General features: G+C 34.2%; 2 protein-coding genes across 2 annotated transcripts; both read right to left on the bottom strand.

Annotated features, from left to right (window-relative positions):
* Positions 1 to 585: 585 nt before the first annotated feature.
* LOC100770416 (olfactory receptor 14A2) lies at positions 586 to 1527 on the bottom strand. Its single transcript, XM_027407939.1, has one exon. It carries the CDS (start codon positions 1525 to 1527, stop codon positions 586 to 588), a length of 942 nt encoding a protein of 313 aa, XP_027263740.1.
* An 8338-nt stretch (positions 1528 to 9865) lies between these two features.
* LOC100770696 (olfactory receptor 14A2-like) lies at positions 9866 to 10873 on the bottom strand. The gene has a single exon (XM_035441369.1). It carries the CDS (start codon positions 10871 to 10873, stop codon positions 9866 to 9868), a length of 1008 nt encoding a protein of 335 aa, XP_035297260.1.
* Positions 10874 to 15395: the final 4522 nt, after the last annotated feature.

Below are 15395 nucleotides of genomic sequence, written 5' to 3'. Positions count from 1 at the left end.
GTATGATGAAAAAGAGTCTTCAGAAGACAATACACAGTAAAGAATAGTTTTCGCCATTGAATACACTAGAGAATGAACCAGTCAAAGTAATTTTGGCTATAATTATAATGGATTCAAAGACTCTTTATAGAATTAGATGGAAAGTATTTTTCTTCACATGGTTAGAGGTGAAAAGTACCTGGATCACAGACATTAGATAAAGAGACACACATTGACCATACAGCTACATAATAAATGCTCCAGTATCTGTCAGGGAATACTCTGTATATCCATTCTGATCATATATTATGGATTTGGTTAGATATCCTGAATGCATTGGACTTAACATATTGCTTTCATAATGGTTTTCTGCCCAAAATAATAATTTCATAAAAGCTAAGAGCAAATTTACATAGGTAGTTCATATATTTTCAAAGCCAATTTAATCATTTCCATATCTTTGTCTTCTAAGAAACAAAATAAATTAAACACTAAATGATTACATATAGACATTCACTCCCATCTTTCCAAAGATGAAAATCATAAAAACATTCCAACAACATATGGAGAATGGGTTATCACACCATTCTCTAATGTTTTGAAGTATTAAATGAGGAGGCCTCTATAGCACATATTTTGTTGCAACTTCCTCAAAGCACTATTAACATCATTGTTTCTCAGGCTATAGATCACAGGATTAAGTGTTGGAGGCAACACAGTATATAGCACAGAAAAAAGCCTGTCAATAATTGATGATGTGTTTGACAATGGCTTCAAATAGACAAAGCAGGCAGTAACAATAAAGACAGTGAAAACAGTGAGGTGGGGGATGCATGTAGCAAGTGCTTTGGACTGACCTTTCATGGTGGGAATCCTCAACACAGTGGAGAAAATGTATAAGTAAGAGATTAAAACACAGATGAAACAAGACATGCCTAGACACACACCAATGGCAAGACTTGTATAAATGACCACAAGTGATTCAGAGCAAGATATCTGTAGCAAAGATGGAATGTCACAAAAAAATTGTGGGATCACATTGGATCCACAGAAAGGCATGGAAAATGTGCCTGCTGTATATATAGCTCCAAACAGTACCCCAGTAGCCCAGGAAACACATACCATCAGTACACATATACCATCATTCATGATGGTATCATAGTGCAGGGGAAAACAGACGGCAACATAGCGATCATAGGACATAGCAGTCAGGACAAATACTTCTCCTGATGAGAATGAAGTCATTAAAAATACCTGTAGACCACAAGCAAGAATGGAAATGAAATTGTTGTGAGTTAGGCTATTGACAAAGAAATTTGGGATGGGAACAGAAACAAAGAAGACATCCAACAGGGACAAATTCTTCAGAAAGAAGTACATGGGTGTTTGAAGCTTCAGGTCAAAGGTGGTGAGAGTGATGATAATCAGGTTACTTATTAGGGCTGCCATGTACATCACTAGGAAGAATACTCCACATAAAGTCTGTAGTTCCTGGATGTTCGAGAACCCCATAAGGATGAATCCACTTATTGCAGTGACATTGGGCATACTAGGTGTTGTAGAGGTATAAAATTCAGGACATGTGCCAGACTGTTAGAGCCTTTAAGCTGGAAAAAAATAGAAAAAAGTCAAATAGAAGAAATAAAGGTGGATAAATCAGTTAAATTACTTTGTTTTTAAAACCTTTCCTAATTTTACCCATAACTATAATATTTTTAAATATTGTTTTATACAATGTATATTAATATTTACCAATGGAAATTTGAAATTTGTACCTCAAAGCAGTTCAGATTCTTCACATTCCTAGATAAGATTTTCTTTTCAAATATCTGTGGGAAGGTTTTTCCAGCAAGACTATATGAATATGGAAATTTTTTTTCACATTCAGTTTAGCAGTAGATCACCTTCTATGATAATAGAACATGAAGTTCTCTTTAGAAACTCTGAAATCTGAATATATTTTCACGTCTTCAGGTTGTAAGAAAAGTCTAAGTTATTAGCTAGCTAGTTGTCATTTCTTAACAGAGAATGAAAATATAAGAATCAAGGAAAATATTTTACCTTTTTGTAAACTGTAATGTGAATTAATTTGAAAGCACATACAATCAAACTTCTCTAACAGACCTTCTTAAGTCACTTGGATACTCCCTTGGAACTCCCAAAGGTGAACCTTTCCAGGTAGCCTTATTAAGAATGTACTATGACAATTAGTTTTATAATAATTGGTGCTTTCTACAGAACACATTACTTAGTCCCACGGAAAATACACTGGGATAAATCGTGAAGAATATGGTCACATTTTCACCAGAATTTAATTAATTATGTATTACCTTAGTTACACGGTGCATAGAGTGGAGACACATTTTAGTTGTAAACAAATATTATAAAACATAAAATTGGGGATTTTGATTAAAAGCTTCTGCCATAGCACCTGTATTAATAACTTTGTTCAAGGCTGTGGCAAAGTATATGGGAAAAAAGACGACAAGAGAAAGGAAGGATTGACTTTAACTCTTGGTTTTAAGGTACATTCCAAGAAGGCAGAGAATGCTTAGTTGCAAGATTATAAAAGAGCTGGTCACAGTGTACTCACATTTAGAAAGTAGAAAATGACAAACTCTGTCTCTCTAATGATACTCTGCCCACCTTTTCTTTTTCTTACCAGGATGTAAATCCATAAAATAGAGCCACTAACATCCAGAGTACATTTTCCTACTGAGATCAATATTTCTAAAAATGCCTTTAGAGACACCCCAAAATTGTTTCCTTATGTGATTACCAATTTCACCAAATTGTTAATGAACATTAGCCATCTCACTTCTATTCTTTATCAAATTCGTGCCAAAATCAAGTTGATGTATCACTTTTAAAGCACAACATTACACAGTGATTCTTAAAGTCTCACGTTTTTCACTTATGACAAATATGTTTAATATACTTCCACATATCCCTAAAGTCGGAAAAATTCTGACACTGTTCAATTGTATGTGGTCGAGGTCATGGGTTAAGAGCTGTTACTGGTCTGGCTTGGGATGTCAGTTTGGTCCTGAGAACCTATATTAGAATGCTACATGTAACTCCAGCTCTAATGTCCTATTCTTGCATCTGATGATAGCATCACTTACATGCACATATCAACACACATACTGTGATATAATTTAAAATTAAATAAATATTTATAAGAGAATGGTACTGTAAATCCTAAAACTCAGTAAAATTTTGTCTGGCTTTGAAAAATCAAAATTCAAATTATAAACTTCATGTATTCAATGGAACAGAGTAAAAGTTCTCTTTCTAAAAGAGAATAATGTGGTAACAAAAAGGAAAGATGATGCCAATAGACAATTGAAACCTAGCAGGAAACACTGCATGGTGTTTAGTTTTATAAATGAAATCTGGGGTTTATTATAGAATTGTCTGCACCTCCCTAATCTGGAGCCATCCCATTCATCCACTATTCCAATCTGTATCATGAGCGACTTCTCAATGAGCTGGCTTTAAAATGTATCTGCAGCTTTCCTTGCTAGACACACCATAATCTTTTTATTGCCAGCATCTGGTGCTTCTACCACATCCTAAGCTTTCCTTCCTCAGTTCCCTGCCAAACCCTACTAATAGGAAACTTATGTGAACCTGACACACACTCCAGCATTCTGCAACCTTGGTTTAAGTCTCTATGCACCATTCGTTCTTTTATACTTGATTCCAACAAACTAGTATCACATTTGTGGCACTGATAAATTCTACTGTTAGCTAACATGTAGCCTGGACCCAACATCACAGCTTCAGTGTTCTTTTTATGCCTTTGGTGCTAGCCCTGGGGAAATATTTTCCCAAGTGAAAATTTTGCACCAGAGAGCCAGTAAGACAAACTTAAATGAGCATCTCTTCTTTCAGTACATTTCCATATTCATAAGTTGATGGGTAGGGTTTTACTTTCAAAGGACTTTCCTATTTTTCAATGTATGAAATTATATTTCAAATAATGGCAATAGTTAAAGATGTTTTGTCTGTCTTGTCATGTTCTGCAACTTTAAATTTCCTTATACTAATTCCCCATGATGTGTAAGTTTTTCTTATCCTTAAGAAAGTTCTCACTGTAAGTTTGACTAAAAGCCTTGAGTAGTAACCATACCACTGCCTGAATGCCTAACAAAGGAACTATTTTTAGCTGCTTGGAACCCATGCATCAGTTTTCTCTAAAAATGTGAACACTTGTAAATTAGCAACTCTCCAGTGCTACATCACATATGCAAGAATATTTGTGTAGGAAAATGGGTCTTGAAGAGTGAAAACACACACATATAGACACATATACACCACATCACTTTGGGAGGATAGTAAAGTGATGCAGAACTGGGAGGAGTGGGAGTCTGAATATAACCTATTGAAAACTTTGTGGCATGGCCACAGAGCTTTCTCTCAGGGTTAAAAAGTACATGCCACAATAAGCATAGAATATAAGTCTGAGGGCTATAGAAAAGTATCTTCTCAAACACTTTCTTTTTATACATGTGGTTTTTTTATTGTTCCATCTTTACTGTTCTCTACTTTAGTTCTTTTGACCTAATTGTCTATAACTTCTTTTAACTCTACTTCTCTGTCTCAAGTCTAATTTTAATTCCAATTCTTCTTCTTCCTTCTCCTCCTCCTCCTCCTCCTCGTCTTCTTCTTCTTCTTCTTCTTCTTCTTCTTCTTCTTCTTCTTCTTCTTCTTCTTCTTCTTCTTCTTCTTCTTCTTCTTCTTCTTCTTCTTCTTCTTCTTCTTCTTCTCTTCATTTCTGCTAAATTCTGGCAGCATTTCCCTCTAGCTACTACCTGTCTAGTATTCTCTTTCCTCTGATGCTTGATTCAAAAGATAAGAATTACAGAGTTAGTTTTTTATTGGGCAGACACACATTCCTAAGCTAAGGTATTAAATGCAGAGGCATTGCCCTGGTAATATAAGGTCCCAAAGCCTTAGGAGCAAAACTGAGACCAGACAGAGAGGGCACAGTACTCAATGACAACTTTAATACACAGATCTATTGTTAGTAGACTGGCAAGTGGAAAACAGGCATGCTTTAAGGTTAATGTGAGGTTAACATGGGTCACCTCTTTCCTATCTGCTGACACAGAGAATCCAGGACAACCTTGTTCTCCATTTCTCTGAGAGTTATGGTGTAAACACTTTAGACATAATATAATTCTTGTCCATGGACATCTGTGAATGTCATGATACAGGTCTTTTTCCTGGAAACTAACACGGACCAGCTGTCTATAAAAGAAGATTACTGCAGGGGGTAGACTTCTAAGTTTATACAAAGATTACATTGACAGTAAGGGTATTAACTATGATTATTTTTGTCAGAAACAGGCATTGCTTGGGGGGTGGGCGTCATCCAATATAACAATGTATAGTAGAGGATTAATGCACTACTAGATTTTGGGGTATGATTCCCACCATAGAAAGGGAATGTCATGGCTTCATATGGTATTTACAGTAAGGGAAGTGACTACTCACAAAGTAAATACTCCCACAGCTTTTCATGTGGGCCTCCTCCATCAGAATGTGTGATAGTGGTGGGTAAGCTTCATGATTTGTCAGCTAAACTTCCATTGCATATTTCTGCACTCCATAGCAATAATCAAAAGACATTGTAAGAACCTCATAATTCTAAAAAAACAAAATTCTAAATACAGAATAAATAAATAAAAGTTATAGGAACATAGATTTATTAACATGCCCTTCAAAACATGCACATTTCCAGTTAGATCTTGAAATTAATAAAGGTTGGAGCCTTATGTGCATTGTTCATGGCAGTACTAAAAACTTAGAGAACTCAATGGTGTATTTAATACTAATTACCACTGCTCTATTCCTACTATTCTGTTAGTTCTTTGAATTTTCATATATTTTTACTAATATGAGATACCTGGAAGGAAAAAAAAGGAGATGGTTGGAGTGTGTTACATGTTACTAAACTTTTACTAAGTGTCAGAAAGTCTCCATAGTTTAATCTAAGGTAATGATTTTTTTCTAAATCAGTAGAATTTTCTCAGCTTTAAGTATTATTTTTGTTCAATGTAAAATTTGTGTTCAACTCCCTCTGAATGCTATGATTTGGTTTGATGGCTTGGCACAGGTGTGTGTATTTTTCATGTATGCAACTGCTTGTTGTGTCAAGAAGATGTTTCCTTTTATTCACTTACCATTTATTTATTATATTTTGAGTAGAAAAAGTCACATGTTGTATCTTCTTGTATAACATAGTCTCATCTCATGTATTTAATATTTATTCATTAATTTAACATATGCATCAAACCAGTAAATATAAATCAATTAGAGAAACTGCTTTGGATTTTCCATAATTCTACAGTGGAAAAAAAGTCCAGTGCATTGTTCTTTGTGGTAATATTAGTAATGGTGTTGGTACTGATGGTTCCGTATATATGTGTGCTTATTTAACAATAAGTTTTACAAAGAGTTCAGCAATTTGAGTGTAAGTGATGGGAACGAATATCAGGAGTTGATGGGAGGAGAGGGTTTATTGAAAATGTATAAATGTAGTATTCACATATAAAATTATAGAAAGTTAAAATAAGGGTGAAAAAAATCCGAATTAAAGATATCTTTCCCATGCCTATATATTGAAGTATTTCCTCTGGCAGTTTTACAGTTTTGCATCTTGCATTAAGGTCCTTGAGCCATTTTGAGAGAAATATTTTTTTCTGTCACAAATACTTTTTCTTTTGTTTGGTTAAAGCTACTGCAAATAATTTCAATCATGGTTTTTATTAATACCTTGAGGTCTTAATTTCTGACACTTCAGTTAGATACCTGTGTTTCAAAAATTCCAATTTCCATTTAAAATTTTATTTTTCTTGTAAACATAACAGACTCACAATTAATGTGTGTGAAACATTCATATCTCTTTGAGTTTGAGATGATGAACACTTTTATACAGGAATTTTATTTTGTTATATATAACCCATAGCTAAGAGGATTTACTGTCCTTCTGAATCATTTGTTTGTTTGTTTGGTTACTTTTGTTATGCTATTGTTAATGCTTTCTGGACAAACTCTACATCCTACTGTATTGTATCAATAAGAGATGTATAAGGCAATGGTTTCTAGTACTCCTGTATTGTGCTTGCAGTAAATGTTATTTGAGTTTAAACTTAGTGAAAAAAACCATAAAATGTAGCAAGAAGTGGCACACAAAAAAGTAAAAGATAAAAACAAAAATAAAGAAGTTGATTGCCAGGACTTTGATCTAGTATATAAACTTTCAAGTATGTTTGTTCAGGAATTCTTCTTAGTAATGTGGCAGCAAGTATATTACTTGAGACCATAGACATTGTGGGAGAGTTTTGGATGGAATATCAGACTACTTTCTTTCTACGTTCTCGCCCTCATCAATGAACTAAATAATAACCAGACACAAAAGTCAAATAAGCAAAATTTCATTTGAAAGGAAAATATTTGAGATCTGAATACCACACAGCATTGAGGATGATTTTGTGAAAACCATAACAGGGAAGGTAAAATGATTTGTTTGTGGTTGCCTATATGAATGGCTATTTCTAGTGTGATATGCCTAATTTGTCTCCTGTTTTATTTTAAACAAGGTCTTGAGATTACATTGAGGTTCAATCAAACAAAATTATGTACATCTGATAGTTTAAATACAGTCAATAGTTTAAATAGAGTCAAACATAGTACAGCCATTTCCTTATAAGATCATGTTTATCATCAAGTCAATTGCACATCACTCATAGTATTTGCTATTGACAGTGGTTTTGGAGATGACAAAGTCACCCGAGAATGGAGATTCCCTTTGGTTTTTACTTATATGATAGAGGTAAGTTATTTGTTTCAGTATATGTAGGACTAAGACCAAATAGGGTAAGGGAGATGGACATTTTTACAATTCTTGACTCTAAGTCTGGTAACTCTTTATCAGAGTGACCATAATAGAGAAGGTTCCAGAACTAGCCTGTAAGAGTACCTATAATACAGAGGGTTTCCGAACTGGCCTTCCCCTGTAAGAAGATTGGTGAATCTCCCAACTGTCATTATAGAGCCTTCATACAGTAATTGATGGAACTAGATGCAAAGATCCACAACCAAGCACCAAGTTCAGCCCCAGGAATCAAGTTGAAGAGAGGGAGGAGTGAATATATGAACAAGTGAGGTCAATATCATGGAGAACTCTACAGAGACAACTCATGGAAACCAAGTTCATGGAAAATCATGAACTCTGGACCAACAGCTGTGGCGCCTCCATGGGACCAAACTAGTCCCTCTATGTGCTAGAGACAGTTGTGAAGCTTGGATTATCTGAGGGGCCCCTGGCAATAGGACCAGAATCTCTCAATATGAGGAGTGGTGAGGAGAACTTGCAGGAGGGGATGCCATGTTTAGCCTTAACACAGCGGGGAGAGGCTTGGTACTGCCTCAACTTAACATGCCGAACTTTGTGAACTACCCACGATAGCCCTTAACTATTGGGAGAAGTGATGGGGCATAGGCCAGGGGAAGGAAAAAGGGTGGCAGGAGGAGGGTTGGGAAGGAAAATTGTTTGTAATGTAAAATGAAATAAAAAATAAATTTAATAAAAATATTTTTAATATTGAAAGAAGTCATATATTCCAAATATTGGATCTTTTCAGGAAATGAAGACTCAATTATAAATAAAAGACATTATTATCCTAATAAAGTATAGACTATCTAAATACATTTCATACATCATAAAGAAAATATTTTGTACTTGAAGACATTGTAATATTACCAAGGGAAATAATTCATGAAAAAATGATTTCTTCTTCAATTTTAGTTGGTTCCATAACTTCCTTCCATACAGTGATGGAAAATTCACCATCACATAGCTACAGGTAAGGATTTTCTGGCCTACAGGAAGGCTAATAGACACATATGGAAAATTTTTGTGGTAATTATTCCTCTGGGGGAAACAATACCTTCTCTCAACATATACAGATCAAAAGATATACAACAGTATTTCCATCAAAGTGCAACATGGTAAACCAATGAGTTAATCTGGGTAACTTACTTATAGTAGCCTGGAGAAGACAGTGTCAGCTACATCACAAAAGGTCCTATTAATAAAATTGGTGACAACTCACCAATAATTCAGTCCTGCAGCATGATGTTCACATTGTTTTAAAAATCGTAGAGCATCAACCAGGTACCAAGGATAGTAAGAGTTCCCTCATCTCTGCAGCTGTTCAACATTTCTGTAATATTGAGATGGTCTTGTTTGTATTTTTTCAGCCTCTAACTCTAGTGTAGGCTATTTAATTTATTAGACAAATGAGCTTGCCTTCTCTCACCTGTAAGTAATGTTTGTACTGAGGAAAATTGCAGAAAAGGAGCCACACAAATTTCCACCCCTCCACTGTATTTCTGATAACACTCAACCTGAGTGGCCACAATTTATATTATATAACTTGGCTCATATAATCTCTCACCAGGTTTGTCTTTGCTGTAAGCATTTGGTACTGCTTTAAAGATAAGGTCAACTCTCCAGAATGCTCTGGCACCTCTAGATAAGTTTCCCTTCCATTTTTATTACTACCTAACAGATTGGCAGAAGAAACATATGTGGATTTACCTTTATTGCTCCCATGATTTCCCCATCTAATTTGTTATCTGTCATCTATCTATCTATCTATCTATCTATCTATCTATCTATCATCTATCTATTTATTTAGTATTTAGTAAATGCATCAGATAAGAAATTATAAAAATGATCAATATTTTCTGAAATTTATATTTTGCAAATGAGAGCAGCTTCATCATATTTTCTGACCATATATATATCAGCCCTGCTCTGAGTGTTTATTTACTTGGGGAAATACAATTATCTATACTTGTCTTTCTAAAGTCAAAAATTACAAATCTTGTTTGTAGCTTGTGAGGCACTATACCACTGACAGATTCTTTGAAGTGTTAAATGAAGTGAACCTCTTAAGAATAGATTTTGTGGCAACCTCCTCAGAGCACACTTGACATCATTGTTCCTCAGACTGTAGATCACAGGATTAATTGCTGGTGGTAACACAGTGTAGAGCACAGAAAAGAGCCAGTCTGAGATTGATGCTACATTAGAGGAAGGCTTCACATAGACAAAGCAAGCAGTAGCAATGAAAACAGTGAAAACAGTGAGGTGGGGAATGCATGTGGCAAATGCTTTGGACTGACCTTTAGTGGTAGGAATCTTTAAAACAGTGGAGAAAATGTAAAAGTAAGAGATCACCACACATATAAAGCAAGACATGCCTAGACACACACCAATTCCAAGACTTGTATAAATGAACAAAAGCATTTTGGAGCATGAAATCCTTAGCAATGATGGAATATCACAGAAAAACTGTGGGATCACATTAGAGCCACAGAAAGGCATGGAAAATGTGCCAGCTGTATATATGGCTCCAAAAAGTACTCCAGTAGCCCATGAAACACCCACCATCAGCATACATGCACTGCTATTCATGATAACATCATAATGCAGGGGATGGCAAATGGCAACATAGCGGTCATAAGACATGGCAGTCAGGACAAATAATTCCCCTCCTGCAAAGGAAGTCATTAAAAATACCTGTAGGGCACAAGCAAAAATGGAAATGGAATTGTTGTGAGTTAGGCTATTGACAATGAAATTTGGGATAGGAACTGACACAAAGAAAATATCCAAAAGTGACAAATTCTTCAGGAAGAAGTACATGGGTGTTTGAAGCTGCAAATCAAGGCTTGTGAGAGTGATGATGATCAGGTTACTTATTAGGGCTGCCATGTACATCACTAGGAAGAGCATTCCACATAAAGTCTGTAGATTCTGAACATTAGAGAAACCCATGAGGTGGAATCCACTTATTGCAGTGATATTGGGCATACTTGAATCTTTTCAGTCCCTGTCAGCATGAAAGGAAAAATGAATAAATACTGGGGCTGTCATAAGCAATAACAATTATGTACAGAATCTCTCAGTAGAAAAGAATTCAAGGAACTAAACATAAGTTCAGATACATTTCCAACAATTTCTCTTTCTTTTTCCCTTCTCGTGCCCTTGTCCTCTCCCTCCCCTTTCTCTCTGTATTTACATACATCTCCATCTTTCTCCACTCCTTCCTCTCTTCTCTCTGGTTTTCTTCCTCCTTCATTCGCTGACTTTCTATTCATTCTTACATTGTCCTTGAAATTTTCCATATACAAACTATGTTTTTTTATGATTCAGTTAGAGAACCTTAAGTCTTCTTTGTAGCATAAACAAGATTTGATATAAATCAGTCTTATCATTTGAAGTCTATAGTTATAATTTTTGTAGGAAATACTTTACATGGATTCAGGAAAGTCTTGTTTCCATTATGGTATTAGTACATTATTCTTTTATGAATATCGAGTCTATCAGTAGGCTGTAAGAAAGATTCTGAATGTTTGAACAACAGAGACATGATGGATAGTTTAAAGATATATCTCAATATTACACATGTATCAAAATGTATTACATTATATAATATTCAATTACTATGCATTAATATGCATAAACAAAAGAAAATACAGAAACATAAATACACAAAAGATAAAATGTAATGGTTTTATTTAATCCTATTGACACAAACTAGTATTTGTATTAGATGACTATGTGTTTGAACAACAAAAATTTGAATAATATACTAATGCTTTTGTCAGCTCTTTCCTAACAAATTTCATCAACAAATCTTAAGAAAATAACCCAGATTTAGATGCTGCTTTACCTAAAATCACTACAAAGGGTATCCTCTTCTTGGAGTTCTTGCCAGTAGAAGATACCCAATACAGCTATATTTGTTAAATTCCTTTCCTTTCATTTCACTAATATGTCTGAATTTTTTATTTTGGTGTAATTCAGATATTCCTAATGTGCTATAATATTCAAAATCCAGGATCCATATGATATAGGACTCCTTTCAAGAAATTTGAGCCAAATATTTTCTCATTTCCTTGAGTATTTTTTATATAAAGTCATATTGTTTGAAATTCACTTTTGAATATTATATGGTATGTCATGATACAAGTCAAATGCTGTATGGGTCCAAATTACATTATTAATTACTAGTTCAAAATTATTTAGATAAGCCTATTCTTTAATAAAATAACATTAGACAAATCTATCTATCTATCTATCTATCTATCTATCTATCTATCTATCTATCTCCCTCTGTGTGTGTGTTTGTGCATGTGTGTATGTGCATAATTGTCTACTCCATGACTAAATGACTGAGAATAATATAGATTGTACAGGGGTGTCTTATTCTCCACCTGATAATGCAAAGATAAACAGGTACAAATATTTTACTAAACAAAAAAGTCTTCAGAAGGCAGAATTTAGGACAACAAAAGCTCATGACTTACTATTGATTAATCAACTGGCTTTTAATTTAAGTTATTTCCAACATCATGCAAAGGACAAGTATAAAGGACAATGTGCCCTAATGATGGAATTTAGGAAAATGCATCTCTAATGCAACATGAAATGAATCCTATTTTGAATATTTACATAAAATCTATCTGTATACAGAGGAAAAATATGAGGTAGAGGACTGAAATTCTGGATACTTACCAAGCTATTACAATACTCAGGCTGAGGAAATAGAGAAAGAAGGGAAAGATGAGATATAAAGATTTAAATTGCATTGCTTTTAACACCTTCCCCAATTTCCTAAATATCCATATTTTTAAATCTATTTTAGAGAGCATATTTTAACATTTTACCAATGGAAATTTGAAATTTGTACCTTACAAAAATTCAGAATCTTCACATTTCTTGATAAGACTAATACTTTAGATTTTCCAGCAGATTGATATAAGGAAGCAATTTTTTTCACATCTCTAAATGCTCAGTTTAGCACTTGAAAGAAAAATAGAACATATAGCTCTCTTTGTTAAATCCTGAAATCATATCATATTCTTGTGTCTTTAAGGTTGTTATAAAACTCAAATTTCTGAGTTAACTTGTTTTCATTTCTCATCCTAAGAAAGCAAATAGCAACACAGAAAACATTTAACCTTTTTATAAATTTTGTGTGGATTCACTTGAAACCATATATAATGAATATATTCTTAACAGACCTTTCGAAATCCCTTGGTTACACACTGGTATTCCCAAATGACAAATCTTTCTTGATGGCCTTAATAAGAACCCACATCTTAAGATAATTATTGTTACAATAATTGCTGTCTTTTTAAATGAGATTTTTCAGGTTCCAGAAAGTATACTGGAATTTGGAAAAATGAACATGGTCATATTTTCCTTAGAATTAAATTACTAGTATATTTTCTTAGCTGCAGAGTATATAGAGTTGCAGATAATGTTGCTGTAAAAAAGGAAGTTGCTCATTATGGCTGGCAGGTCGATCATTAGAAGAACATTCCAAACACAATCTGTATCTGATGGATATCAGAAAATTCCAAATGATGAATGTGGTTATTGAAGTGACATTGGCAAAGTATATTCACTTCACAGCCTATCAGCAAGTGAGGCAAAATTAGTAAATACTTGCAATGTCCCAAATAATAACATTGATATTCAGCAATGTTCAGTAGAAAACATGTCAATCAAGAAATGTGATTTATTTCTCCTTCCTGCTCATACCATCCCTCTCACACTTCCTTCTGTAGCTTTCCTGAATATTTCTCCTTCCCTTTTTTCCCCATCCCTTGCTCATTCCCTTCTGACTTTCCTCTATTCCTGTTCCCTACTCTCTCTCTCTCTCTCTATATATATATATATATATATCCCTTTTTATCTCCCTCTCCTCCTTTCCCTCTATCTCTCCCTTTCTGTCTCCATATACTGGCTTTGTATATTTCTTAATTCTCTGAACAAACGACAATTTTTCTAAAATTGAGAAATGAAACCTTAACTCAACACTATGTTAAAACCAAGTCTGATTATCATAAACAATATGTGATATAAATCTGTTTTTTTTTACTCTTAGCATAGTTTGATAATTAGTTTAGATAGTAAGTCTCATGATTTTAGTTTGGCCTTGTTTATATTTAACTAGTAATGGAGTACCCTTTTATGAATATTGAGTACATTTAAGTGAACTAAGAAGAATTTTAAATATATGGACAAAAAGGAACCTCAAAATGATCAATACTAATTTATACTCATATCCAATGATTACATTAACCCCATGTTATGTACAATTAATATGCATCAATATGCATAAACAATGGACACTGATGAAATCCACAGAATCATCAGGTCATACTTGGAAAATTAGAAAATCTAAAGGAAATGGACAATTTTCCAGATAGATGTCACTTACCAAAATTAAATCAAGATCAGATAAGCAACTTAAATAGACCTATAACCCCTAATGAAATAGAAGCAGTCATGAAAGTCTTCCAAGCATAGAAAAACAAGCTCAGGGCCAGATGATTTCAGTGCAGAATTCTACCAGAAATTCAAAGAACAGCTAATACCAATTCTCCTCAAATACTCCATACAATAGAAGCAGAAGAGTCATTTCTAAACTCTTTTTATGAGGCTACAATTACCTTGGTACCCAAGCCACACAAAGGCACACCTAATAAAGAGAACTACAGACCAATATCCCTCATGAACACTGATGCAAAAATACTAAATAAAATACTGGCAAATCTAATCCAAGAACACATAAAAAAAATCATCTACCATGATCAAGTAGGCTTCATTCCAGGGCTGCAGGGATGGTTCAACATAAGAAAATTCATCAATGTAATCCACCATATAAACAAAGTGAAAAAAAAATCACATGATCATCTCACTAGATGCTTAAAAAGACTTTGACAAAAACCAATATTCTTTGTTCATTGATATAAACCTTGCTTGAACAGTAGAGGTCTGTGGACACAGCACCCATTGTGTCTGACCCCAAGAGAAGCAGAGCTCATAAAATAAGGAACAAATTTCCTCTCTTGCTAATAATGCATATGACATATAACCACCCTGCAAAGCAAATAAAAATTGTTATCCTGACAATATTTTTCTGTGGAATAAATAAGAATGGGCTCCTTAAGCAGATTCAAATACAATTACCTTGAACTGAGAAAATAATCATCCAGACTACAGTCTGAGCCACATTGTCTGTCAATGGTAGTTCTTATGTTGTTTTCCACTTTAATCTTAGAATTGTTATCAATACTTGTAGGGAGACACCATAGCCATGCCACCTAAGAGGTGGTTACAGATAAGCAACTTAAACAGATCTATAACCCCTAATGAAATAGAAGCAGTCATCAAAAGTCTCCCAACCAAAAGACAAAACCACATGACTTCAGTTCAGAATTCTACAAGAAATTCAAAGAAGAACTAATACCAATACACCTCAAATTTCTCCACACAAAAGAAGCAGAAGGTTCATTGCCAAACTTTTTTAAAGAGGCTA

This window comes from Cricetulus griseus, chromosome 3, assembly GCF_003668045.3.
Source record: "Cricetulus griseus strain 17A/GY chromosome 3, alternate assembly CriGri-PICRH-1.0, whole genome shotgun sequence".
Classification (NCBI taxonomy): domain Eukaryota; kingdom Metazoa; phylum Chordata; class Mammalia; order Rodentia; family Cricetidae; genus Cricetulus; species Cricetulus griseus.
Note: the sequence above shows the minus strand (reverse complement) of the source record. Positions and strands in the feature narration are given on the sequence as shown.